At 38.9% G+C, this 27,952-nt stretch overlaps 1 protein-coding gene across 2 annotated transcripts; it reads left to right on the top strand.

Annotated features, from left to right (window-relative positions):
- Positions 1-878: 878 nt before the first annotated feature.
- Positions 879-26,185, top strand: tfpia (tissue factor pathway inhibitor a). 2 transcript variants are annotated; one of them, XM_061691776.1, is made up of 7 exons: positions 879-1,118; positions 15,123-15,323; positions 21,046-21,222; positions 21,702-21,761; positions 22,896-22,958; positions 23,709-23,897; positions 25,362-26,185. In XM_061691776.1, the coding sequence occupies exons 1-7, from the start codon at positions 1,022-1,024 to the stop codon at positions 25,451-25,453; spliced, it is 879 nt and encodes a 292-aa protein (XP_061547760.1). In that variant the 5' UTR covers positions 879-1,021; the 3' UTR covers positions 25,454-26,185. The 2 variants fall into 2 exon arrangements, with proteins under 2 accessions (XP_061547760.1, XP_061547759.1); XM_061691775.1 differs by having other exon boundaries at positions 880-1,118; positions 21,699-21,761.
- The last annotated feature ends 1,767 nt before the right edge of the window (positions 26,186-27,952 follow it).

The following is a 27,952-nucleotide window of genomic DNA, read 5'->3' on the forward strand; positions in this document are numbered from 1 at the left end:
TGAAGAGTAAGTTGGCAATTTTGGTTTGAAGCAGCCATTTTGGGCTTTGGGATTCGCCATGAAACCAGAGCTGCGAGGACCCGTTTATCACTGTTTACGGCTTTAAATCTAAGCAGAAGTGGTGTGAAGACATCCTTTTTAAAAAAAGGTTGTCATGAATTTTGAATCAGAATGAGAATCAATGGCGTCGTAGTGGTAGATTCTGCAACCTTTCAATCCGGATGGAACAGGTTTGATTCCAAGGCCAGTGCCCTGATAGCCACCCATGACCAGTCCCAAGCCCGGATGAAAAAAGATGGGTCAGTTTTTGTCGCATGTCGCATGTTGCATGCCCTCACTGATGGGCATTTGATGTAAACAAAATACAAAATGTGCCAAACAAATCATGCGGGTGATTTGCTGATGGAAAAAGCCGAAAGGCACAACAACACTTAAGTGTCACTTGTAAACTGTGCAACTGTTAGAAATAAAAATCAAGAAATACTTGAGGACAGATGGAGTTAATCTTTTTTTACTTTATATACAGTACGGTTCAAAAGTTTGGGGTCACTTAGGAATGGCATTATTGTGTTTATTTATTTATTTTCCAAGAAAAACAGTTGTTTTTTTTTCAATGAAGATAATCAATGAATCAAAATACAGTAGTCACTGTGGTAAACCAACGAACAAACAAACATAAAAAACAGCGCTTTTCTTATAGAAATAAGTGAAATTTGTGAAAACATGACATTTCTGGTTGACCCCTTTGGACGGTAGTGTACTTTATATACTTCGCCTCTAATGACATCACCTAATTTAGTTCCTTGACGTCTGTGCACAGGAAATGACTGACCTCTTTTTATTATTGGACTATCATCGGGCGTGCAGCCAAGCAAGTCTATCAAACGGAAGTACGCGCCCATACCAGCTCACAAGTTTCGAGCACTTCCAACAAGTCCTGGTCGCTCCCAAACGTGATCCTTGCTGCGGATCAGGCTGCCGCCGTCTCTGCTAAGCCAGCCAGCCAGCCAGACCTGGAACTATGCTTCCTTACAACGACTGGAACAAGCGGTGGCTTTTGTGCGCCTTTTGTCTCTCCTGGGTCTGCCTTTTAGGTACTTGCAGCAGAGCCGCGCAAGGTAAGATAAGACAAGACTTTTCCATTGACGCCACAACGCGTCCTATTGTTTATTTCACATCCCCTGAACGTCGCGCCAAGTTTGAGCAGGTCACCAAACATGCGCTATTTGGCACACATATGCAACCCTGCCAAAACGCGTCCAAAGTCCACTTTTACACGCGCACGCACGCACGCACGCACACACGCACACAGACACACACGCACACACACTCACTGCACTTTCACTTACAGTTTTGCAAAGAAATAATGAGGCTGTTGGAGTTTGATGACAGGTAAAGGTGGTGGGAGACAACAGGGGAACTTCTCATTTCTTTCAAGGTATTATTTAAAAAAAAAAAAAAAGCTTTCACATATTGTAGTGGAACATGTAATCTGTCGTTTACATCTGTGGTTGGCAAAGTATAGTTCGCTGGCCACACACGGCCCGCTCACTTCTTTAATTCGGCCCACTGAGCATTTACATTATCAAGAGCCCTGTAATATTTGTTGAATTAATTTAGCCATATTTAGTCGAAAACTGTTAAGTGAAAATGTTACTTCATAATTTATTAACTTGTTTATCTTTAAATACATGATTCATTTGATTTATTGCTCCCTTAAGACTCTTTTCAACCAATCAGTACCTTTTTAGTCACTGTATGTGTTCTGTACCAAAAAGAAGTATGGCACGTACCTAACCGGGTTTCATCCGTCTTCTTTTAAAATTGTTGTTTCACACTTCTTACTTGTCTAAATCATTTTCTCAACTCCTGCTTCATTTCCTTTTCACCTGGTAAAAGAAGTCCAAGTGTACTAAAATGCATAAAGAACAAACCATCAACAATCGATCCTTGAAATGTAAGATTCGATTCAGAATTGTTTACGTTAAACAATCTATTCTTATCCCACCCGTACTATGCTATCACATACTGTAAATAATACATTACGCAGAGAGGTTTATGCTCCTTACATGGTGGCTCTCCACTAAGTTGTCTTCATTGTCAGATGTCAACTGTTTTCATTCAATATGCTGCTCTTTAGATACTAATCAGCAGTATCATGGGGCGTAAAGTTTTGATGGACTTGGTTAGCTGTCCCACTGGGGCATTGTGTCTTATTTTGGGGAGGCATGCAATTGGATGCTCGCTTGCCGTTCAAGCCTCGGGCCAAAACCGCGCTTGTCATATTCTGTCTTAATTTGCAAGAAGCAGTATGATTAAATCATCACACATAAATAATATGATTTTCTGCCAAGACACTGTTTGGCTTTTGCTTGTTGTTTTCATCCCCTGACACACGTGAAAGTGTTTTCTTGAAATTGTCATATTCAGTACAAATTTGGAGGAAGCACTACTGGAATTACAGTAAATCACATTTACAGTACAGTAACTATGCTTCTCTGCCTGTCCATTGTTATGGCTTTGCTCGGGGTTTTCTTCCCATGGCCCATGCAAAAGTGCTATTTCCATGAAATATGATCTGATCTTAAACCTCGGAGCAATGCTTATTGGAGCTTTGCAGCAGTTTTTGTCGGGCGTGACACTAGTATTGTTGTCCAGATGATGAATGACGCATGACTGCTTGCAATATCAGTGAATTGGATCTCTTATGTTTGTACACGCACGCATGCATGTTGAATAAGAATCACAGTTGAGGCATACTGGACTTACTGGAAACAAACACACTGATTCCTTTGCCTCCGCCGTATCAGCTTTTGATTTTTGATTTGGTTGTGAGAATGAAGAATTAAAAACTTGAGATACTTCATGTGGGATTTGATGCCATTTAATCTTAATAAATTGAACTGCAAAAAGCCTGAAATATATATGTGTGTTAGTGACCCATAAATTCAGAATAATGTTGCTTGTGCGTACCCTAGCCATGTTGTCAAAAGCTAATTAGCCCGGGACTGTACTATTTATGAAATGGATGACTGGGTGGATGGTTGATTCCAGGGTATGGAAGATTAATCTGGTGAGGACATTAAAGTCAACCCCCGCTATCTTCATGTTTATAATCGCCTATATTAATCATTTAAACTATAAATATGCCCCAAGCTATGAGCCAAGAAGACTAATATCAATTAATCTTACAAAATTACCCCTAAAAATAAATAGTTTACAGATTATTTGATGTTGAAAAAAAATGCAACGGAAGTGCGCGTGTACGTGCACATGCGGCAAAGACTCTTCGTAACTTCCACTAACTACTCAGGCTGCACTCAGCTCCTCCCCTGACCTATGAAGCTCTTCTCTCCGTGCGTAGGTGTGAATGTGAGTGCAAGGTATCACTACAGCATACAGTGGTGCCTTGAGATACGAGTAACTCGACATACGAGTTCGGACCATTTTTTTGCGTCAACTCTGCAGTGGCAGTGAACTCCACTCAACTCACTTCATAAGCCGGGCAAGCATAGTTACTGTACTGTAAATGTGATTTACTGTAATTCCAGTAGGCCATGGGCAATTCTTCAAAAAAGAGGCTTCAAGCTGTTTATTGCCACTGCCAGTTAATGTTTACTGTCAAAGTAAACATAAAGCAAAGAGACACCACCATAGATGGGCTAAAGAACAACATCTATGTGGTGGTGTTCTAAACCTTTAAGAAACAGATATTTGAGCATAAACAGTCCAGGAACACATAAAGACCGACAATACAATACTAAAAGGCATATTCTTTATCCTCTGTGAAAAACGGCTCATCTTATTGCAGCTTACGTGGTCACTTACAGTAGTGTTGAGACTCGTGCTTGTTTGTCTACATGACTATACCACATTCTGAGGATATCCACAAATATTCGAGCTAACAAAAGCCAGGCACACCCTTTGTTTAACACTCTTTGCGGTAGCCCGAAGCTTCCAATTAACACGACATCGCTGCCATGAAGATGCCGAATCAGTTCAACAGGTCATGTTTTGTGCATCCTGCCTGTGAGATGAATGACACAAAAAGAGGAGAGTCATTAAGGATGCCCTTTCATATGGCCTTGGTGACTCATTAAACTTAGTTTTGAAACTGATAGCGGTGTCTTTTTCAGCCCGATAGGGTTTTGAAGACACTTGACACTAGCCATGCAAAGAGAGCTTTGGCAACATTTCCCTAAGGGTCGGGAATGTCTCACTGTTTCATGAACCAATTCGATTATGATTCAGAGGGCTACAATTTGGTAATCAATGCATCTTGAATTGATACATATTTTATATACGGTTCTTTCTTACTGTGTTCCTGCTTCCTACTTTTAAAGGAGTGTTTTTAACTGCTGAACGTAAATACAGTGGACCCCCTTCATGTCTTTTTTTGTGCATATAGGGCTGGGCGATATGGCGCCAAAAAAGTAATATATTTTTGCTTCAGCCTGGATCCTCGACCCCATGTCCACTTCCCTTGATCTCCACAAGTAGCTCATGCTGATCTGGGCCTTGCAGTTCAGTTCAGTGCTGCTGCCAAGGTGCTGTGCCCGAGTGGGCTGCTACAGTAGAGCTTGTCGGCAGTCAGAACCACTCAAGTTATCATGGTCTTTTTTTTTTTTTTTTTTAGTCCGGATTTTGTTCCGGTGTGTGTATGCATCAGGAGCTCACCAAACCATCCACATATCTATGCAAAAATATTTCAGACTGGCTTTTTTAACATGGTGATGGTGAAGTTAAAATGTGTCTGATAGGCTTACAACCAAATATCTCATGTGCCGAAGACCAGGCTCAAATGGTTTCTGGACCTTCGGTCGGATACTTCTCACTTAGCAGGGTCTTCTTTTGTTAATGGAAAATTTACTAGTACTAAATGTAAGCAATAGAAAACACTAATTACACTTAGTAACGATAATTGAAAATTTGAAAGGTTATACTAACTGCTTAAAATCTTGTTTCTACCCTAGTTTACAAATATTGTAACAAATGCTAACTAATCCCAAATGTGTTTTTTAAATGGAATGATTAAATGATGACAGTCCATCAAAAGATTCAAAACATAAAATATAAAAAGTGATGTGTGTAAATAATACATGTTTCAGTACTACGTGTGATGGCTTGGTCAATAACACGTTTTGGAACTGCATCCATTAAACATATAACACAACACATTTTCACATATTTAGCACGCTAATGCATAGCCACTGCTGTTGCAGGAAAATTGGTTATGGTTATCAAATTTGTCAATCTTGGCTATTCAGGCTCTTGATAAAAGGCTGGCTGCATTCCAATAAGGCTATGAGCCCCGTGTGGGAGAGTGCATGTCCACTCAGGCTTGTCACATTGAGGGAGATGGGAATTGTGCAAAATAAATGGTTTGCGGGTGTCGACCAATGTTTCGATCGATATATGTGGGTATGATAAAGAAGCAACTGAAACAGAAGATATTTGTTTGGGTGCTTGGAGTTTATGCCCAATGTTGGTTGCAAAATGTATCGTATGTAAAAATGCTTGTTTGAACCAAATAAATCAAATATTTCACTTTCAAGCAGTGGCTGGACTGTTAAAGCCAGGTAGCTATTAGTGGCAGTAGTAGCTTTGCGCAAGGGTTATTTATTTGTAGTCTGGACACATCTCCATGGCATGAACACGAAACAAAGACACAAAATTTGTTGGTCCTTTTTTTTTTTTTTAAAGAGACACGAGCGGGGTTAGACAAGTCACTAAAAATGGTGACAAAGTCTCTAAGTTGACAATGCTGAGACGTCGCTTTGTCAAAGATTTTAGGCACTATTTTCGCAAAGGCCGGCGATCCTGATTTTTGTGCAAACACAAGGCGTGTTTGCCAATTCAGCAGATTGTTGCGGTGCAGCGGACGGCGGGCGGAGTGACAATTTGGTGGCAGAAAGTCGGTCTAAAAACTTAGGCCTACCCAGATCACGTCGAAGTCCTGTCACAGGCTAGACCGCTGGTCTAATGTGATTTTCGTGAATTGGATCAGGGCACAGGCAGACACATACCAAGCTGGAGACATATTTAAGTCACCAGTGGTTATCACCAACTCCATCCATCCATTTTCTGAGCCGCTTCTCCTCACTAGGGTCGCGGGCGTGCTGGAGCCTATCCCAGCTATCATCGGGCAGGAGGCGGGGTACACCCTGAACTGATTGCCAGCCAATCGCAGGGCATATCACCAACTCATTCTGTATTTAATATGTGTATCGGCTCACATTGTCAGTTGCCACATCATGACAAGAACAGTGACAATGCTCCACTCATGACGGGTCACTGCGATTATGCATTGCTCTTACAGGTGATGATTCGAGACATACGGTGCGCTTCTATTTTAATTTTCAATTTTAAATTTTCAGGCTTTAGGGTAGTGACGAACCATACTGACCAATCACATATGATTTACAATCACATTTTCAAAAAATATGCCAGGGTATGTAGACTTATGAGAACACCTCTACACATCAGCTGCCATATATATTTGTTAAGTTCTGTGTTGCTTGACGATGATGCCAAAAGGTTTTTGGTTTTCACTGAGCTATTGATTACAAGCAGGTGTAGAGATACAATAACTCGGCTTCTTAAATAAAAATCACAATAAATAGACACGAGATTGATCTTCCGGACGTTAGCTTCAAGAAATGTTCTCAATATGGACCATTTTAAATTTTAGTTGAATACCCCTGGTCCAGACTGTCAGTTGTGCCACATTTAAAGAGAATGAGAGGAGCCGCTTTGATTGGAAGCATCTGAAGTCTGCTGGAAACACACTGGCACAGAACGCCCACTCTCTTTACACAGTTCATGGAAGTAGAGCGCTTTGAGATAAATGGTTGTTATTAGAAAACCTTTACCATAAACTGACCAAGCGACCCTGCCCTTATGATTCATTCCACTGGAGTTTGTTCACAAAAATATGCATATCTTCACTGAACCTGTAAGTTTATTTCTTGTCTGGAATAACTAGCTGCTATCTGCTGAACAACATTTCCGGCCTGTCTTATTTACGATAATTTTTAAGGTTGTCTGAAAAGGAAGCCCTTTCAGGAAGCCCTGAATCTCGTAGGATACTGAACTTGTGAATGATAAGTCACTCTGGAAATACACAAATGTACAAACGGCCTGATAGGATTACTTACTTACTATTTTGCATAAAGTAGGAATTAGAAAGGAATTATAAGGTAAATTGAAACTCTTTTTGCCATAGTAATTAGTATATGTGTATATATGTGATATTGATGGCATGTATTTTGGGTGTGTTGTCAAAATAGCTGTGCAATTCGAATAAAATGCATATGCTGTACATACAGATACATAAATATTCATGGTTAAATTCATCAACTGCTACATCAAGGCTTTTGTCATTTGGTTTATTAAAACGATAAGCTCTCTTTCAGGAAAGAGCCACTGTATTGATTTTTTATTCTGCCTTGCTATGTCCCTTGCGATTGGCTGGCGACCAGTTCAGGGTGTACCCCGCCTCCCGCCCGAAGATAGCTGGGGTAGGCTCCAGCATACCCACAACCCTAGTGAGGATATGCGGTGTAGAAAATGGATGGATGGATGGATGACTTTATATGGGTAAATGTCTCCCATGCTGAAACAGCCACACATAAAGTCCCATTTTCAAAAAGTTATTGATGATTTAAAATTGTAGACATTCTCAGTGAAGGCAAACCTTATTGACAGAGCAAATGGTGGTGGCCCCTTGAAATACACTTCTTTTTATAACGGTATAGACAAAAGTGAATAACGGTAAAGACATAAACAGGTTTTGCACAATTTACATGTATTTCCCTTCTAACTCTGTGGATACAAGTGCATAAATGACCTTCACTATTCATTAAACCCGTTACACTCTTGCTTTTATACAGTCATAATAACGAGAAAGACATGCAATAGCTCCCACACTTTCATGAATTCAAACATTTAATATCTCAGATTCATACATATCATATCTCCAGAAATAACACCATTTATTTTGCAGTCTGCTACTGTGTGAATGCAAAATGGCTGCCTCGTCCTGGCACTTCAGCTCACAGATCCCTCTGGTGTATTGCAACAACATAATTAGGCCCTCTCCGGTGGCATTAATGTTAAAGAAGTGACAAAGAAGGACCGTTTGTAAAGTGACAAAAAAAGAAGAACTCTGAAGACACTAAGATGCATTTGTGTTAGTTTTCATTGAAAAAGCATATTAATTACGCATTAGGAGACAAATTCTAAATATCCACAAATGTAATTAGCATCTTCAGAAAACATGTTGAAAATCATGAAATTGGCATTGACACTGGCATTAAAAGTCGAAAAAAAAATACTACTGTACAATATTTTTTTCCTTAGAAACAATGATGACCTTTTGACAGATAACAACTGCCAATAATTCAAATACTCATATCAAGAAAATTATTTGATTTTAAAAAGGAAATTCAGTCAGTCATGTCTTTACCGCTATTGATCAAATTTTGTGAAAATTACCCTTGTAAATATTAGTTTTCTTATCTTACGTCAGCTAAAATGTATGGTGGAGACACCATGATGTACAATATTTAGCAAAGGACATCTAAACTGCTATGAACACTGAATTCATGCACAAACCGTGTAGTCAAGCTGTACTTGGAGCAGATGACGTGCAGCACGATAAGACGTTAGACTAAAAAAAAGATGTATTGAAGAAAGTTTGCTCCTCGTGTGTACGACTTTTAATGTTTCACCCAGACTTCGCCATCTCCATTAGACCGTAATAGCTTTGCCTGTAATGAAAATAAGAAAATTAGGCGTGATTGGTTTCTCCATACTGATTATCTCTCTCGGAACATCCTTGTCAATTTGTTTGAACTTTGTCCCTTCTGTTTACTGGTTTGAATCTCTAATGGTCTCTATGATTGCGACCCTATTTGTGCCCTTCTTACCACTAATCTGTATCCTCTTGTGGAGAATTAGCTGAGCCATGATAATTCACGGACAATTGCATCACATCCAGCTGTTGTGATTCAGGCTTTAATTGTTTCTCATTTAGTGCATGTTGTGTGACTGAGCAGTAAATATGGCATGAAAATGTAATATCTCGAATAGATGGACCAATGTGAGCATGTCTATCGGCGTTATCACGATATTTCACAAAAGCATACTCCTGACGTTATCGGGCAATCAATGACAGCAACAGCACCAATCTGGAATTTATTGTATAGTCTGATACTATTCCCATGTGGCCTTTGGCAGGTTTTCACAATGATTTGATTGTTTCCTGCACATCAAAGAATAGTTCACTTCATGTTTTATAATTGGAAATATCGACTATTGGCAGAATGTCTTCCTTAATAAAACACATGTACGTGTTATTGTTTGCCATGAGCTTTGGGCATCTATAGTGGAGATGGATTTTGTAATTAAGGTGTCTGTCATCTACCTTAGCTAAACATGACAGTGAAGAACAAGAAACTTACTGCAGGTGTTTCTTGTTTTGTTGTTAAGACCATGTGGGAATTGCATAATGGGCTCAGTTTAGATTTAGCAATGAGCTATAATGCTGTTGTAAAGAGACAGGTTGTTGTTTAACTTTTCCAATAGGAAACAAGATAAGACTCTTCTGAGGCTGGTGGGAGTAAAAACAAACTGTTCAATCTGATTTGACGTGAACAAATGGCTCGACAAAGGCTCTCGATGTATGGCGCAACAATTTACTCTGCTTTGTGCCGTCTTGGCTCCCTCTCCACTTGCCACATTTATATTCAGGCGCTAATTAAATATTAATGCATCGCACATGCCTTTTATAAAATTAACAAGATTTGCCTGCGGCCCCTACCTTGTACGAGATGAGTTTTTTATTTCTTTTATAAACATTAGACAATCAACATCATTCTTGGCAACAGAGTATATATTGTAGGATATCTCAGGTGACTGTGATATCCTTTATCATACCTACAACGTTCTAAAGCGTGGCCAACTTTGCATCCTGCACTGTTTATGAAACAATTGGTAGCCTGTTCTTGCATGTAGCTGAAGCATCTTCTTTGCCTTGAGGGAAGCCTTTCAGTCATTTTCCCAGCCACAAAATGTGGTCTAAAAACAACCTTTATTTATTATTCATAGAAATGACTTCAAATTATTTCCTGGAAGCACGACTCTAGTGAGGATAAGCGTTGTAGAAAATGGATGGATGGATGCTTTTTCTTGCTTTTAGATTTCACAATCAAGTAGTACAGAAGACTTTGATCCTCTTAAAGTGAAGCTCAGTGGAGGCAAAGTTCCCTCCGTTGTTTTAAAAAATTAGGTCATCTTTCTTTCAATGACTATAGTCAGGTCTTTATCATGGTTATAGCATGATCTGCTGATCTGCTTGCTGTTAATAGCTTGTTTGATGATGTACGGAATTTGTCAGTAACATTTTATTTGAGATAGGGTTTCACACCCCCTATCTCTTAGTACTTTGATGGTGTGCCTATAGCTGAGAGTGCAAATAATCCCTCGGCCGAGGAGGTTATGTTTTCTTTGTCTTGTCAGCACATTTACACAGAATACAAAGAGAACCCAGGCAACTCTGAGACGCTGACTATGGTATTAAAATCCACCCATTTTCTTAACCGCTTATCCTCACTCGGGTCGTGGGCGTGCTGGAGCCTATCTCCGCAGACTGTGGGCGAGAGGCGGGGTACACCCTGAACTGGTCGCCAGCCAATCGCAAGGCACCTATTAACAAACAACCATTCGCACTCACATTCACACCTACGCACAATTTAGAGTTTTCAATTAACCTACCATGCGTGTTTTTGCAATGTGGGAGGAAACCGGAGTACCTGGAGAAACCCCACGCAGGGACGGGGGAGAACATACAAACTCCACACAGGCGAGGCCAGATTTGAACCTGGGTCATCAGAACTGTGAGGCAGATGTGCTAACCAGTCGTTCACCGTGCCGCCCTATGTTATTAATATCCATTCATTCATTAATAATTACAAATTAAAACAGTAATACGAACTATTTTAAAATATGAGCTTGGTTTACCACAAAGATTATTTCCAAGCAGAGGAGTGCATTATGGACCAAGGTTGACGACAGTCAGTTTTAAATGGCTAAATGTTGTAATGAACTTGGCAAAGATACGCGTTGCACTTTTTTTTTTTTTACTCTCATCATCACATCTCGAGGTTAGAAATGGCATGTAAAGAACTAGTTTGAACAAGAACTGGTTAAGTAGTTTTCATGCAGATATTTTTCCTGCAATTATGACTTTACTACTGCGTCAACATAGGTTAGTGGTTTGTTCCGGTTTCGCCGCTGTAGAAATGGAAGTCTGTCGTAAACCGATGACTCCCTGTATCTCGCAACGTGTTTCAAAGCCTAATATTGGATGACTGTTGATTCTGAAAAAAGTCCAATAAATTCAAACAAAGGGTGGAAAACAATAAGTCCATACTGTGAGAATTCTGTTGGGAGATTATTTTGTAAACTTGCAGTTTCCTAAAATAACAAACAAGAAAAATTTTACAACCTCTTGTCAGGTGATTGTGTTCGGTCAGTAAGTTACCAGAGACGAGTTTTCGCATTAATAACTTCCTTCCACATTGTCCCACAAATACAAATATGCTTGTACTTTATTAAGAGGTGAGGACATTCAATAACAAACTGTTTAATTCAAATGTCCATTGGGGGTAACCATAGTCATAGCTATGCCATTTATCTTGAAAAACCTAACCTAGAGACAAGTTGTGAGTCACCCATAGCCCTTTTTTCACTCGCCTTAGGCAACAGTTCTCATAAATGACTTGTGAGTCTTACGTGGTGGACGCACCCTTTTCTACAGTGACCAGATGTTGCAAGCCAACCTAACCTAAAATAAAAGAATTGCTTGACTTAAAAAAAAAAGGTTAAAGCAAGTTATTAGTATGAAGTCTCAGTGAGTAGTTGAAATGGGTCTTTTAAGATGGCTGGGCCTTATCTCTGGATACTATTATACTTTATAACAAGTAATTTTTTTTCTTATTGTCCAAAGTCTGATTTCAAATACTATTTGTCTCCTTACTATTTGGAAACAGCCACATGCCAGCAAGCAAATATAGGATGCAAATACGGTGAGGATAGTTGGCTATGTTGCATTATAGTTTCTTTATGGTTTGGCCCCCTGACTATCTGACAGAAAGATGAGAATACAGTCAAGTAGAGCTAAACAAGATGGAACTTGGCCCCAAACCGATTCAACCTGCCCGTGTTATGATCTTCATGTTCTTGGCAAAGTGCTCAGATCATTATCCAAATCTGTGTTTGTGTGCGTTTTGTGTAACTCTTGGCAATGCTCACCATTGTCTGCAGTACCGAGGGGATGAGCTGCCAATGAAAAATTGAGGCAGGAAAATCTGCCTCCTGTTTCTGCAAGTTTCATTTTTCAAACACCTGCATGTTGTGTGTATGAGTATATTTATTCATGTAACTTGAAAGCTGCATGAGAGATTCTTGAGGGAACTTTTTTTATTCTCAGAAGCTTGTATATATTTAGTTCCACTGTAAACTAAAAAGCTCGTTTGTTTCTTCAGCAGCTGTTAAAAAGCCACTGATAAGCAGCAAGCGGGTATTTGAGCTTGCTGGTTTCTCTGAAGTCCTTATTCTTAACTATATTGTCCAAACCATACAATTTTCTCTCAGAAAACTCTCCTGAATGCACTTGGGAGTGCATTGCTTTCAGAGGTGATTGGTTGCGCAATGGTTATCATAGCCCTGGATTTAGAACCCTTTATTTTTCAAAAGTCAAGTATGCTATTTACCACTGACTAATGGTCTTGGGACTTTCTCAGTATGTGCTAGGCCTAACGTTGGTGTCTTTGGTGAAAGATTGTATTTGTTGTTGGCTGGGTATTTTTTCTAAAGGACAACTTCAGACTCATGTTTTTTTTATTGCAATTTAAAACAGTAGTGCCTTGGGGATCTCAGTCTCCCCCATAATCATTTTTCATCACAAAAGGTACTCGTACTGCCGCTTATATTTTTAGAGCTCACAGAATGATTAAAATTGAATACATAAGATGACATTTAATGCTCTGTGAGAAAAAAGAAACATTCAGTAATTTAATCATTTCCAGCTTTAAACATTTTGCCAATAATTTGCATGCTCTGGCAGAATAGAATGACAAGAAACAATTATTGTGGTGTTGCCATGATTGTGATTTTGCAGTGAGGCTTGTTGACATAAGAGAAATGCGACAGGAGAACAGACAGAGGCCCAGACTGGCTACGTTGCGATGTATTTTCCTGTGCTAGAGAACACCAATTCCACAATTTATCGTAGTAAGTCTCTGCAGGGCCTCATCTCGCCAACTGGATGCAATACTAATTCCATTCCAAGCAAAAGGGGTACACACTGGGAGAATTTGATGAGTGTCAGCCCCACTCCAAGGTCATAAATTGAAGTCTGACAGGTTGCACAAATGCTGGCCTCATTCCCTTGATGACCGCTTTGCACACAGTCCAGAGCCTAGCGCCTCGCTCTTTCAACTGTTGTACCTGTAAACTTAATTTCCAAACTTTTCAAGATGTTCCTTTAGGGTTGCATGATAATAGAGATGATAAAAAGCACCGACTCAGCAAAAAAAAAAAACTAATAACAGAAGCAAGTAAAATACGAGGGGCACACATGAGGGCCGGTGCCAATGGCAAGAACTTTTATTATAAACGGCTGAAACAGAAGCTGATAATATTTTCGGGGGAGAAAGACTGGCAGTGTAAAATGTGCCTAAAAATCTCCTTGGAGAACAACATTTCTCCCACCTTAAAGCTTGAGTGATGCAGTTTTTGTGTGCTTTTGATTTTGAATGATTTGATTTTGCAGATTTTTTTCTGACTAGGTTTTGTCCCAGTTTTCATTTGTAAAACTCAGGAAACAGCTGTATAACACATCCTGTCAAAAGTTGGACCTTCAAATTAAAAACACACGGTATAATAACACAGTTTCACACTTTCTTAAGCCACTTGGTGTCTTATTTACAGTCACAGTCAATAAACAAGCACAAAACAGTTTGTGACAGATAAAATGGCTAAAGAAAGTGTGATGTAACTGTTATACTCTCATGCTTTTATTTTGAAGGCCTGACTTTTGACTGGCTGTTACACAGATGTTGCCTCAACTTGTCCAAGTGTTGCCGAGCAGAACGGGAGGCTATTTGCCTCAAGTTCTTAATAAAGCTTTGCATTGTGGAATATGCCTTCCAATTTGTTAAGCCCTTTATACACAATACAGCAACGTTCCAAGTGGCAGCCATTTGATAAAGAAGTAAAAAAACACGATAGAATCTAGGAAAGAACATTGACAATGGCTCCAATCGCTCTCCTCCTTGCTAGTGTATACGGCATAAGCGTCTTCAATAAAAATAAAAAAGATGGTACTTGGTCATATATCCACTTCATTAGTCATTTATAATAATATATATTTTTGGTGTTTGGAATTGATTAATTGGATTTACAGTATTTCCAGTGGGAACTATTGCTTTCAATATCAATTTTAGTTTGTCTTTCTCAAACTGATTCATCATGAAAACTGAGGTTCCACTCTATATTTAAGGACCATACCTTTTATAAAATTCTTTCACAATTTGTATATATATATGTACTCACATTATAGTTACATTAGAGCGCAGAGTGGAGATGTATAGTTAGTAGAGTTTAAATAGTGTGCAGTCATTTTCATAAAGTGCGTTAAACCAATCAAAGTCAAAAAAGATTGGGAAATGTGCACTTAGCATTTCACCAAAGGGATTCATTTTCTTGTATTTCTCAGTGCCAAATTCTGATTTAATTAATATGCTGTAAAATAATTGCCAAGGGCTAATTTAGGGTCAGTTGTGAATAATGTGCCTCTTCCTGCACAATACATGCACAACAGCCCAATTACACCAACATATTTTGCACAATGAGGACAATTATTGAAAGTGTTCCATAATAATCCCGTCATCACGGCGAAGGCAGAAATTGTTAATGCTCTGCTGATGTGCAATCTTTTACTACTGCTGATAAATTATGTGGCATTTCTTCTTTTGAAGTGGAAGGATTGATTATACGATGTTCTTATTGTATGTCAATGTCAGACCTCTACCACGTTTTTCTTTATCTGTTTTCAGAGGGAGCTCAACCTGAACTGTTCATCTTCAACGAGCTGTGTGCCCTGAAAGAGGATCCAGGGCCTTGCAGGGCCGTGAGGGACAAGTACTTCTTCAACGTGGACACGGGCCACTGTGAGCTGTTTGAATATGGGGGTTGCGGAGGAAACGCCAACAACTTCGAAACCCTGGAGGCGTGCCAAGATACGTGCATTGTCTCAGGTGAGTGCCACCCTACTGTTGATAATGGATGAAGCCGCTATTCCTGGGGGATTGGGACTGAGCCTTACCATGGATAGTGAAAATCTAGAGTAATTCCCTGTCCTCTCAAAATGTCCATAATTGCCTATATTGATATATATTGATGGTGCCTTGATGTACGAGTTTAATTTGTTCCATGACCACGCTCGTAACTCAGTACACTTGTATCTAAAATCATCTTTCCCGATTGAAATGACTGGAAATGCCATTTAGCGGTTCCTGTCTCTATTTTTTTTATTAAGAAAAACAATACTATAATATACAGCGACTGCAATAAGTCTTTAACACGTCACAATTTTTCTCATAAATATATTTCCAGAGGTGCTATTGACATGAAAATTTCACCAGATGTTGCGAACAACCAAAGTAATCCATACATACAAAGAATGTAGTACAAATAAGAAATTAAGTTGTGTGTAATAATGTCAAATGACACAGGGAAAAACTATTGAACACGCCAACTGGTATTTATTTAATACTTTGTACAAAAACCTTTGTTTGCAATGACAGCTTCAAGACGCCTCCTGTATGGAGTAACTAGTCGCATGCTTTGCTCTGGTGTGATTTTGGCCCATTCCTCCACACAAGCAGTCTTCAAATCTTGAATGTGCCATGGGCATCTTTTATGGACCTTGAGTTTCAGTGTTTTCCATAGATTTTCGATTGGATTCAAGTCATGTGATTGGCTGGGCCATTCGAGCAGCTTTATTTTTTTTCTTTGAAACCAATTGAGAGTTTCCTTGGCAGTATATTTTGGATCATTATCCTGCGGAAATGTCCACCCTCCTTTCATTTTCATCATCCTTGTAGATGGCAGAGGATTTTTGTCAAGAATGTGTGTCCATTTGTCCTACCTCCAATAATGTGAAGAATGTAAAGAAATCTTTGCCACATGTTTTGCTTCAATTCAATGGACATTGTGATGCTCCTTCTGGTCTGCATGCATTGGCCACCTGGGATCAGTGTAATTCAAACAGAGACATGAAGAAGAATTTCACAACTGACTCAGTAAGCCACAGTAATATTACTAATTTTTCGCAAAGGATCGAGAATATTTATCTCTGTGTGTTGTTATATTATCTGTCTACATGTTTTGCTCTACCGTGTGCGTTCCAATATCCATTGCTTATAGAGTTATAACACCACCACACAAATGCTATTCATTAGTCGGTCCATGGCGTTTCCCAGTATATGTTAGAAGGAATTTACCCACGTGTAGTTCTCTTTGTTGCATGTTTAGTTTGACAGTAAACTTCAACTGGGAATGGCAATAAACAGCTTGAGGCCTCGTTTTGAAGAATTGTTTACTATCTGTTCTGAAGTGAGTTTTGAGGTACATTCACTGGCACCATACAGCACTCGCATTCCAAGTTTTTGTCAAAAAACAGAAAATCAGCTGAACAACGGCTGATATCTCGAAAAACTCGTAAGGTGGGTCACTCATATCTCGAGGTACCACCGTATTATAATTTTATATAATACACTGTAGTGACCAAAATTATTTTTATGCTTGTTAAATCCTAAAATGTGTCACAACAAACCATGTCACATCCATCTCTTCTCTTATTGGTCACAAGATTTTAAACAAGATGGTTTGCTGTACTGATAAGTGAGTAAGACGTGAATAAAACAGGACAAATACACACAAAATGGAGCAAATATGGCGTTTGTTGATAAATCTATGAGCTGGATAACCTAGGAGGCTGTACCACATCAGTAAAGCACGATTCCAACACATCATCAGCAACAGAACTTATTGCTCTTTGAGTTGCTGCTACATATGGTATTAACGATAATTACAATCTGAAGTGGTAATTGTAACCGTTTGAAATGTTATCATGGTTAGCCGAAAAATTTTTCATCTTCCAATGATATAGTGATTCAGGAGCGCCTTTCAAGTGATGACAGGAAGTAAAAGTGTTGAAGGTTAATGTGTGTCTCACGATGACACAAATAAAGGTCAACTGTCAAAGATGCCGACTGACGTTCACTGCACTTTTTTTTTTTTCTGTACATTAACTCATTCACTGCCAGCCTCCCCAGTTAACATGAATATTTGACTTCTAAAGCCGTCAGTGGCAGTGAATGTGTTAAGAGTGGCCGTGACAGAGACTGAATGTATTATGCCACTCAACACACTGCGTTTGGCTTTTTATGTTTGATTCCAATGTCATTAATATATCACGAACTGGAGCTTTTGAAAAAAAACAATGGAAGCAGCAACAACAACTTTCCCACCGGGGAACCAATGTGCCAATGTTGAATACTGGGATTGGTTCAAACGAACTTCATCTGAGTGCATCATTTCTGTGATGTGCTTTTCATTGTAAATCCACAAAAGCTATTCAGGAACAGCAGACGCTCTTCTTGTTAACACATCTTTCCTTTTTTTTTTTCCTTTTGGTGAAGCAGCTAAATACAGGATTTAGTATTTTTGTTAAGTTCAACAGGAACCTATTTATATAGCGCATTTCATACACAAGGTAACTCAATGTACTTTGCATGGTTAAAAGCATTTAAAAACAGAGAAAAAAAAGCTTATAAACAGCGCACCGTGCAAGAAATATCATTTAAAAGTGGAAATGCTCTAAAAAGCATGAGGACAAGGCAGTGCTACCAATGTGTGATTGGCGTGGCTATGCAGTGCAGGGCGCCCCTGTAAATAATGTGTGTTTCATTGTGAATCCACAAAAGCAAAAATAATGACTAGCGGAAGCTCTTCTGGTTACAATATTCCTTTTTTCCATTTTTTGAAAACCAGCTGCAAACAGGATGTGCTGTTTTCTGTCAGGTTCAGCAGGAAATATGCAAATTGGACATGCCGTCGGTACTCAAGCATCTTTGATCTAAATAAATTGCTCTTCCATGTGCTGGCAGTTGCGCACCTATTTACAGTTTTGGATTGTGTGTTATTCTGAAGTGCTTTCTTGCAGGACTGATTTTGGCTGCCGCGTTGATTTCTATTGAAAATGCCACCAATGATGCCTGACCATAGGGTCATTGAAAAATTTACATACAAATATGTTTTGTCGTTGATGACAGAAAGTTTACCTGCACAAAAAGGCACCTGGGGGCGAGGAATGATCGTGTGCAAAGCATACTACCAGAGTTTAAGAATTTATTCATAATGACTAAACGTGCACACTTCCCATCATAATTGGTGCTATCTTATATTCTTACGGTGTAAATATTTACACAGATATTTAATTCTTTGATTTTATTCCTGTGTACTGCTCCTGTCTACGTCGCTGCTGTAAATCCTGGATTGCCCCATTGTGAGACTTAAAAAGGCTTTCTGTATTCTATTCTATCACTAAGTGATGAGAGGCCATATTAAGTTGTTGAAAATTCCATTCTTCAATCTGGCCTGCCGAGCATTTACCTTATCGAGAGTCTTGTAATAATTTGTTTTTTTAGTAATTTTCCTAAAAAAAAGGTTATTTATATATATATTCATTTATCTAATTAATCGTTCATTGATTCATTGTTAATACTAAAATATAAACTTGTAAAAGAAACAATTTACGTATACATTTATTTTCATTACATGATTAATCAATTAATTGTAATAAAGTATGAATTTTGAATGCAGTACTACAATAAAATGAGCATGAATTATAATTGTATTTGTATGATGAACTTTTATTTGTTGCATTAAATTAGTAATTTTCCCTTAAAATGTAATTTAAATGTATTATTTTTCTAGTCATTTAGCAAATGAAATCATTTGTTATATAATTAATTAATTAATTGTAAACACTAAATTTTTGGAGGCTACTAATTATAATTAAGTCATTATTAAATTATTTCATGATTAGAATAATCAATGCATTTTATGGATTATATATACAAAACACATTTCTGTCAATTTGAAAGATCAAATGTGGCTCTCAGCACAAATTTCATAAGCACTTTTTAATAACAGATGCAACTTGCATACAATCCTCATTCAATATCTGTTAGCCATTCAAAGGCATACGGTGTAGAATTACCATCATAGGGAAATTAGGAAAACTAGCAAGTGATCACATCATAAAAGTTGGTCCCAATACACATACAGGTGATGTTTAAAATCCCAGCATTACATTAGAAATAATAAAACTGATGTAAGAGGTTGGAAAGAGTATTAACTGACAGTGCAGAAAAGGCAAAACGAAGGAAACACTTGAGATGTTCTTGCTGGAAATGTTGACCTTTCCATGTGCAGGGAGTGGATCTGGAAATCTGATTGTATCACTGTGGGGACAGGAAGTGGCCTTGCTGTGACCAGGTGGTCAGTGACTGCAAAGTGGGTCACGGTCTTGCAGTTCATTGAGTACGTCTTGTGTGCAGGCAGCGGACCCTTCGCCTTCATTATGTTATTTGCGTACACCCCGCATGCGTGCAAGTCTAAAATGTGTGTAAACGACTACACAAGCGAAAACGGAGACCAGCAACAACACAAAAGTAAGCTATTATAATAATTACATTTTAAAAAATCTAAAATGTTACACACCATTTAGCTGGCTTAGAACGGAGTAACTCACTTTTTTTTGTTATTTTCAACTTGTTATTGGCAGCTTAATTGCTCAGTGGTAGAGCTGTATGCCTTTTCATGCTAGAAGACTTTTGCTGTGTAACAGCAGTGAGCCAAGCAGCGCTATCTGTGTGTGGTGGGAGTAGGCATGCCCGATATCAGATTCTGACGGTATGATAATTGGGAGCAAAAATATTGCGATTTCACTGTATTGAGAATACAGCACTAAAATGTATTATTTTGAAATTTTTGGGTAACTTTTTTGTCCATTGAACACACTCCATAGGTGCATTCGCAAATGTAAAAGGCCAAAGTATTTATTTCACCATTTGTAAACATGGTAACGGCGGCACGGTGGCCGACTGGTTAGAGCGTCAGCCTCACAGTTCTGAGGACCGGGGTTCAATCCTCGGCCCCGCCTGTGTGGAGTTTGCATGTTCTCCCCGTGCCTGCGTGGGTTTTCTCCGGGCACTCCGGTTTCCTCCCACATCCCAAAAACATGCATTAATTGGAGACTCTAAATTGCCCGTAGGTGTATATGTGAGTGCGAATGGTTGTTTGTTTGTTTATGCCCTGCGATTGGCTGGCAACCAATTCAGGGTGTACCCCGCCTCCTGCCCAATGATGATAGCTGGGAGAGGCTCCAGCACGCCCGCGACCCTACTGAGGAGAAGCGGCTCAGAAAATGGATGGATGGATGGATGGATAAACATGATAACTTTCGTAGCTGCTGCAAGACAGCGTTACAGTAATATACTGATATTACTTTGAATTTGTCCAAGAGTTATGGAAGGCAATTTCGTAACGGTGATTTTTGTATTGGAAGTATTGCCTCCTATAGCAGCCTTTCTCCGTAAGCACATTTTGCATATCCTTCTTCTACCAAGCCACGGTACCCAAAAAAATCCCCAGAAGATATCAGACGTTTTCTTTTTATCCACATTTGAAAGTTGTCTGATTTAAGTTTGATGATTCATTTTTTTATTCTCTTGCTGCCAGGACGCATATTGAAATTGTGACACTTGGGAGCAACAAAAAAAAAAAAAAAGATTTTTGTCACTTTTCATGTAAATCCAGCTTCGCCAGGATTGTTGGTTCTTTTCAGGATTCTCCATTGTGACAGCATCTCTCTCTCGGTCTTCCCATTTTTTTCTCTTCTTTTCGTAGATGATAAAAACCCATGTCACTTACCCGAAGCGGAAGGTCCCTGTCGCGGCCTGGTGACCCGCTACTTCTTTGACAGCAACAGTCAGCAATGCAAGCGCTTCTATTACGGCGGTTGCTTTGGAAATGCCAACAATTTCAGGAGCATCGCTGAGTGCCAGGCGAAATGTCAAAAACAAGGTACGTGAGATTATTTGCTCTTTAATTAAATATACCTTTCACGTCAAATCAACTTCATCTGCTTGACATTCGTCAGTATTATATAAACCTCTGAATTCACCAGGAAGAATTACTGCAATGGAGAACTTCACTTTATAGAGTTGATGACATAATCAAAATAGTTCTCCCTCAAAGAGCTTGCTGATAGATTAAAGCTGACCGTGGAATCACATTCCCAAATTATTTAGCATTTAAATGATTTCAACGCACCCTCAATTACTCCAGACTGGAACACAGCTAAGAAGTAATTTATCGACTAAAAGAGAAAATAACAGCACATCGTTGGACTGTGAAAAAGTGTACTGGCAATGACTAAATATACACAGGAAAACCTTTTTCGTTTGTTTTAATACCAACTTTGCGATACATGCCACCGTTTTTAGATTGATTCTTGTCTTGTCTTGTCTTTTTTTTTTCATGCTTTGGGGGCAATAAAGAAGACATTGAAGTTCAGACCAGCGCCAAAAGAATCAGTGATGTGCAACCAACTGTATTAACTGGTAAGACACAGACATCACGTCCCTTCACATTTTAGTGCTTAAATGCTTGAGACTGACACCAATTAATATTGAATAGATAATCATGTTTTATATCGGTGTCTGCAGCTATGATAAAGTAAGTCTTTTTTGTGGGGGGGGTTGGGGGGATAATGAATGATAATGAGAAGACCAATTGTTAAATGAATATATGCGCACAAATACACAAAATGGTTGGTAACCTTCAATTTGAAAAGAAAAAGCCCACAATTGTCACTGATACAGCTTGAAACAAAACTATTTCTAAATGTAATAATTACAATACTGAAAATTAGCTTGAGAAAATCTGCTTGAATTGCAGTCCAAAAATGACAAGGCAATCATTGCAAAGGACCGAAAAGGTGACTTTTCTGTGACTTCTAGCTATCCATTATCTATAACACTTGTCCTCGTTAGGGTTACAGATGAGCTGGAGCCTATTTCAGCTAAGGACGACAGGCAGGGTACACCATGGTCTGGTTGCTAGCCAATCACAGGGCACATACACACAAACAACCATTCACACTCACATTCACGCTTAAAGACAATTAAGAGTCTTTAGTGAACCTCACATGCCAATCATAGCCCTTATACACTGTACATGGATTATAAAAGTGTACATTGCAGTCATTTCATTGTTTTATTTAATAGAAAAAAAATTATGTTTTATTTTTTAGATCTTGCCGCCACCTAACGCCGTATTTTATTTGGGAAATAAGTGCTATTATCATAGAGGATTTCACAAGTGCATTTAAAAAAAAATAAAGCATACCTTTGTATATGAAGTAATACTAATAGAAAATCATTTTATTTTATTGGTGACTTTCTGAGCGCTCAGTGACACCATGCAAACACAATAACAAAGAACCAACCAGTCAAATAAAAATAAGAAACAGTTAAAAAAAAACAGTTAAAATGTCAAACGCTAGTGCAACAGTGAGCTAAAATAAATGATGATTAAGTTCATGAAGTAAGTAGTACAGAATAACTGTGTTTTGAGTCTTTTTTTCATGAGGCTTCCAGAATCGGTCAGGTGGTAATGAACTCCAAAGACGACACGGGAGATGATTCCAAACTGTTTAACCCCTGTATACCTAGAAAAATACGTGTCTTTTTCAGGTGAGCAAACGGTCAACATCGCTGGGGTGCAAATGAACAACACCGATGCAGAGTATTCACAAGGTAACATTATTGTGTTTTTCAGCTACAATGAGCAGGGGATATCAACTTTTTTCAGTCCAGGGACTGCTTACAGGGGCGAGATTTTTTTAAATGATTTTATTTATTTATTTTTTAGGGCCTTGCTCATAATCCTGACACCAATTAATTACCACGTGTACAGCTAAATGCCATAGGCATTTAGCTGTACACGTGCTAACCCTAACCCCAGTTTGAGCACCACTGCACAACAACATACAGTACACACACAATAGTAATGTATTTGGTTACATTTATTGGTGTATTTATGAGCCTCTGAATTTCCAAACCACAGCAGTTGTGAAAGGTTTTCCTGGACTATACAGAACTGTACTGCCATCCCGCTAACCCTTTTTCTCATTGTAAACTGATATAAAACACTGACATCTTGTGGTAACATCTTGATGCACAAGTAGAAACCATGACCCATAGTTATATCGCTCAATTTACACTCATGTGATAGTGTTTAAAATAATCTACATTTTCATAATTTTAATCTACAGTTAGAACAATTATGCATACATATTATGCATACCAACTGATGTTTTATGTACAGTGGGTGAATTATAAGTCATCAATGGAAATATATCACTGCCAATATTATGCTTTCCACTTAGCACTCATTATACAAATATTATTGCAGCATAATAAGATTATTATTAGATTATTACAGACTATATATCTGGAATATGACATCAGGAGACCAGTAACCAAATGCTAACGTGTGATTTACAGATGTGAAGGTGCCGGACGTGTGTTCGGGTCCTGTGGACAGAGGAACGTGTGAGAGCATTATGCGCAGGTTTGCCTACAATCCCAACACCAAGCGATGTCACGAGTTCCTGTACAGCGGCTGTGGAGGGAACGACAACAACTTCAAACACCGGAGACAGTGTATCAGGAAGTGCATTAAAAGTCAAAAGGGTATTTATAAAATACTTCCTTGACATCAATTACCGGTACAATTTTCCAATTAGCCAGGGATTTGGCGCCATCTTGTTGTTTTAGCCACCCTATAAATGTTTATAATGGCCACTGTTCGTAGTTTGTACCAAAAATATACCACAAATCTTTCAGCTGTTAGTTTCGTGATAAGTTAAAAAAAGAAAAATGCGACTAGGTGACCTGTACATAGTGATCTGTGAATATGCGGTGGGATTACGATACTTGTCATCCAGTGAATAGTGAGCAGGAGAAAAGCAAATAAAAACAGACATTTTCACTTGTGGAGGCAGCACTTCATCACCATGCTGCCAAATGAGATCCATGTATGTGACACAGCACAAATAAGCCATTTCCACTACCTTGATCCTTCAACTTCGCCGAACATTTGAGTGTGTGCCATTAATCAGAAGCTAACACCGATAAAACGGTTGCTAATCTCTGCAAATACTACAGCTCTGCTTACCTTTTGGCTTTGACATGATTAGGGTTGGACATTGAGAATCGAGAACCAATTGGAACCGGGACTAACGTTCTAGTTCTCCCGGAATTGTTCAAATTTAAAAATTGCGGTTCCCAGTTTCGATCCCTACAGTCCGCCCACCCCGAAGAAGTGGTGAAAACCAACAAAGAAGAATGTGCATGAAGATTGCTTGTGCCCAATGGCGGCGGCTGCGAACAAAAGTGTGTCTTAACTTTGTTAAAATAAAAGACCAGTCGCGTCAGTGCAACACTTGGAATAAGATTACATTGTGCAAAGGAGACTTTCACGATGTGTAGCGTCTGACCCCTCAGCCTACACCGTGCGGAGCTTCAGTGAAGTCAACTCTCAGTCAACTGGGTGAGTGAAACAATAAAATACTATGCCGACAATGAGACAGCTAACAAGGTAAACCGTTGGTTGCACTTTTGCACTGATGGTTTTTAGCGGTTATTTTACTCTTCAAACCAACGTAAGCACCGATGACAGAAAAAAAAGGCTTAACATTGAGCTAAAACTTCACTGTGGCAACTTTACATCACAATGAATTGGGATAAAATTCCACATAAACGTTGTCTCACAATATCACAAACACTAACCTTGTGCCTCATCGGTGAAATTTGTCAGCCATATGCAACTCCTATTTACATTTCAGATTACAAAAAACAACAGCTTTATCATGCAGTGTAGCCTTCAGAAATAAGCAGCTCACAAATGATTGACTTGGTTGTTTAATTTCACACTTGATGGGTGGGCAAACACTCCAGAGAACCAACTATTTGTATACAAGTAACCAAAAAGTCAAGTTTCCATAATATAGCCTCTTTAAATAGAAAATATTGGCATTGAGTGTTTATTTACAAATGTCACCACCATTCTACTGGTGACATTTGTGCTTCTTCTAAAAAGCTGAGTTGCACATTTTCTTTGTTTTAATTGGAAGGACTTGTCATTGTGTGCCGCAGATCGTGGGATGAAGGTGATTCGAATAAGGAAGAAAAATATCCCCAACATTCTTCACGGCTCAGTCAGAAGACATTGGGAAAATTTGAACTAGATTCTGTACTTCTCTACAGTCACCTGTCTCCACATATTATTTTGTAGCAGTATAGCTTTGATAGTAAGTGCTGGGGTTTTTTGCTCATAGTGACCACACACAATTTACATTTTCGTGCACATGATTTCATTAAGTGGTTGACAAAAAACACTTGTGTTTTGCCAGTCTGAAAAAAAATCAATAGATGATCATATAAACATTGAGTATTGTATTTGCTTTTTCCATTTGGCCGATTTAAATAATCATGAAGGTCTACCCTCCTGTTGTGAGTATCTTCCCAAAAATGTGTTTAATCTTTAAAAAAAAGCCTATCATGATGAAATCTAATTTAATTTATTTTTTTTCTAATTTTCAAACTGATCACTTTGACCAACAATATAACAGGAAGGTTAATATACTGTACAACTGTTTATTTTTCCTCACAGTTAATCTCTACAATAGACAGTTTAATCTGTGGACGGGCTTTAATTCTCTGCTTTTAACTCAAACTGTATTCATCACATAGTCAGTTCTGTCATGGACACACAGCTAAAATCCACCATGAACAATTTCTTGTTTTTCCAAATAAAATAATTTTTTTCCCAAAATTGTGTGCACTGATGGTGCTCTTAAAAATCACAGAAGGGGGCAGTGTTGTTCAAAATTGGCTTCATTGGCGCATAGGTCTCATTTCTTCTTTTATAAGCTTGTCTTTACTGCTTTGTTGTAAATTTTGACAATTTTAAAAATTTCACTCACAGGGCCCTACTGATAAATGTTTCAAAATATTTTGGTCTTCTTATTGACCCCGTTATCTTATTTACTGTAGATGCCATGTGTTGCCAAATGCTAAAATTAGCATTTTTTTTTTTTTTTTTTAAATCTTTGTAACAGTTGAAGTTGTACACACGTCACAACCAGGGGTGAACTGACCCCTGCATCTGCTCTTTCAAAGCAAATTCTCAAAATTATTGTTAAACTTCGACGCCTTGCTCCGCCTATAATAGATGGCGTACCAAAACAATGAGTCAATTTAGCCTAGCCCATCTGTCTAGAATACCTGCTTCCTATTAGGGTTCATTCAAGCACATTCCCTATTAGTCACTGATGGTGTAGTGGTACACTTGTCTGATTTTGGTGCAGGCAGCGTGGGTTCAGTTCCCACTCAGTGACGGTGTGAATGTGAGTGCGAATGGTTGTCTGTGTCTATATGTGCCCTGCGACTGGCTGGCGACCAGATCGGGGTGTGGTCCGCCTTTCGCCCGAGGTCCGCTGGGATGGGCTCCGGCGCCCCGTGACCCTAACAAGGATAAGCGGTGTTGAAAATAGATGGATGGACATTACCTATTGGATTTAGTCAAAGTATGAGCAAAAATAGCTCCTATAAACCAAAATCACTAGCATCCCACCTCGGTCTTCGAGACTTTTTGTGTTGTTTGGTGTGAAACTGGTGTTGGAAGCTCATTTTTTCGAATTTTCCAGGGGGCGCTAAAGAGAAGGCTTATGGGCTTGGTGTTCAGAGCCACTAAAATACATACCTGTACATTTTCACCTGGATACATGAGTGAAAATCAGTTGTCGCCCCCAAAACATAATTTATTCTCTGGAATGATGAGAATAAACACAGCGATTCACACATTTCGCAATGTCTTGATAATCTTTGAGATGTCCTTGCATCCTGCACAGATTCAAGCTGTGCTGGTATAGAAAAGCAGCCCAAGAACATAACCGAGCCTCCTCCATGTTGGACAGCAGGTACTGAGTGTACCACCAGCAAGTGGTACTATCCATCCATCCATCCATCCATTTTCTGAGCCGCTTCTCCTCACTAGGGTCGCGGGCGTGCTGGAGCCTATCCCAGCTGTCATCGGGCAGGAGGCGGGGTACACCCTGAACTGCTTGCCAGCCAATCGCAGGGCACATACAACCATTCGCACTCACAGTCACACCTACAGGCAATTTAGAGTCTCCAATTAATGCATGTTTTTGGGATGTGGGAGGAAACCGGAGTGCCCGGAGAAAACCCACACAGGCACGGGGAGAAAATGCAAACTCCACACAGGCGGGACCGGGGATTGAACCCGGGTCCTCAGAACTGTGAGGCTGACGCTCTAACCAGTCGTCCACCGTGCCGCCCAAGTGGTACTATTTCTGCAAAATTTGTGTTTTAGATTGACGACAGAATAGTGTTTAATAAATAAATTAAAAAAAAAATATATATATATATATATATATATAAAATATATAAAATAGCTATAAATAGACATTTTAATATATAAATAAAGATAAATGTTTTATATATATATATATATATATATATATATATATATATATGTGTGTGTGTGTGTGTGTGTGTGTGTGTGTGTGTGTGTTATAATCGTTTGAGTGAATTCTTACTTGTGTATGCTTACTCTAGCCGCCTCGAGTTGACGCTTTAACTCTCTTGTTAGGGCCAACACTAAAAAATGTTCATGGGTCACTGTAACCCAATGCATGTTTAACCACCCAAATATACAAATG

This window comes from Phycodurus eques, chromosome 12 (genome assembly GCF_024500275.1).
Source record: "Phycodurus eques isolate BA_2022a chromosome 12, UOR_Pequ_1.1, whole genome shotgun sequence".
Taxonomy (NCBI): domain Eukaryota; kingdom Metazoa; phylum Chordata; class Actinopteri; order Syngnathiformes; family Syngnathidae; genus Phycodurus; species Phycodurus eques.

Coding starts and splice junctions, on each gene's coding strand:
- tfpia (XM_061691775.1), top strand. CDS start 1,022: ATGCTTCCTTACAACGACTGGAACAAGCGGTGGCTTTTGTGCGCCTTT. Junction 1,119..15,122: donor TTGCAGCAGAGCCGCGCAAG/GTAAGATAAGAC, acceptor ATCTGTTTTCAG/AGGGAGCTCAACCTGAACTG. Junction 15,324..21,045: donor AGATACGTGCATTGTCTCAG/GTGAGTGCCACC, acceptor TTCTTTTCGTAG/ATGATAAAAACCCATGTCAC.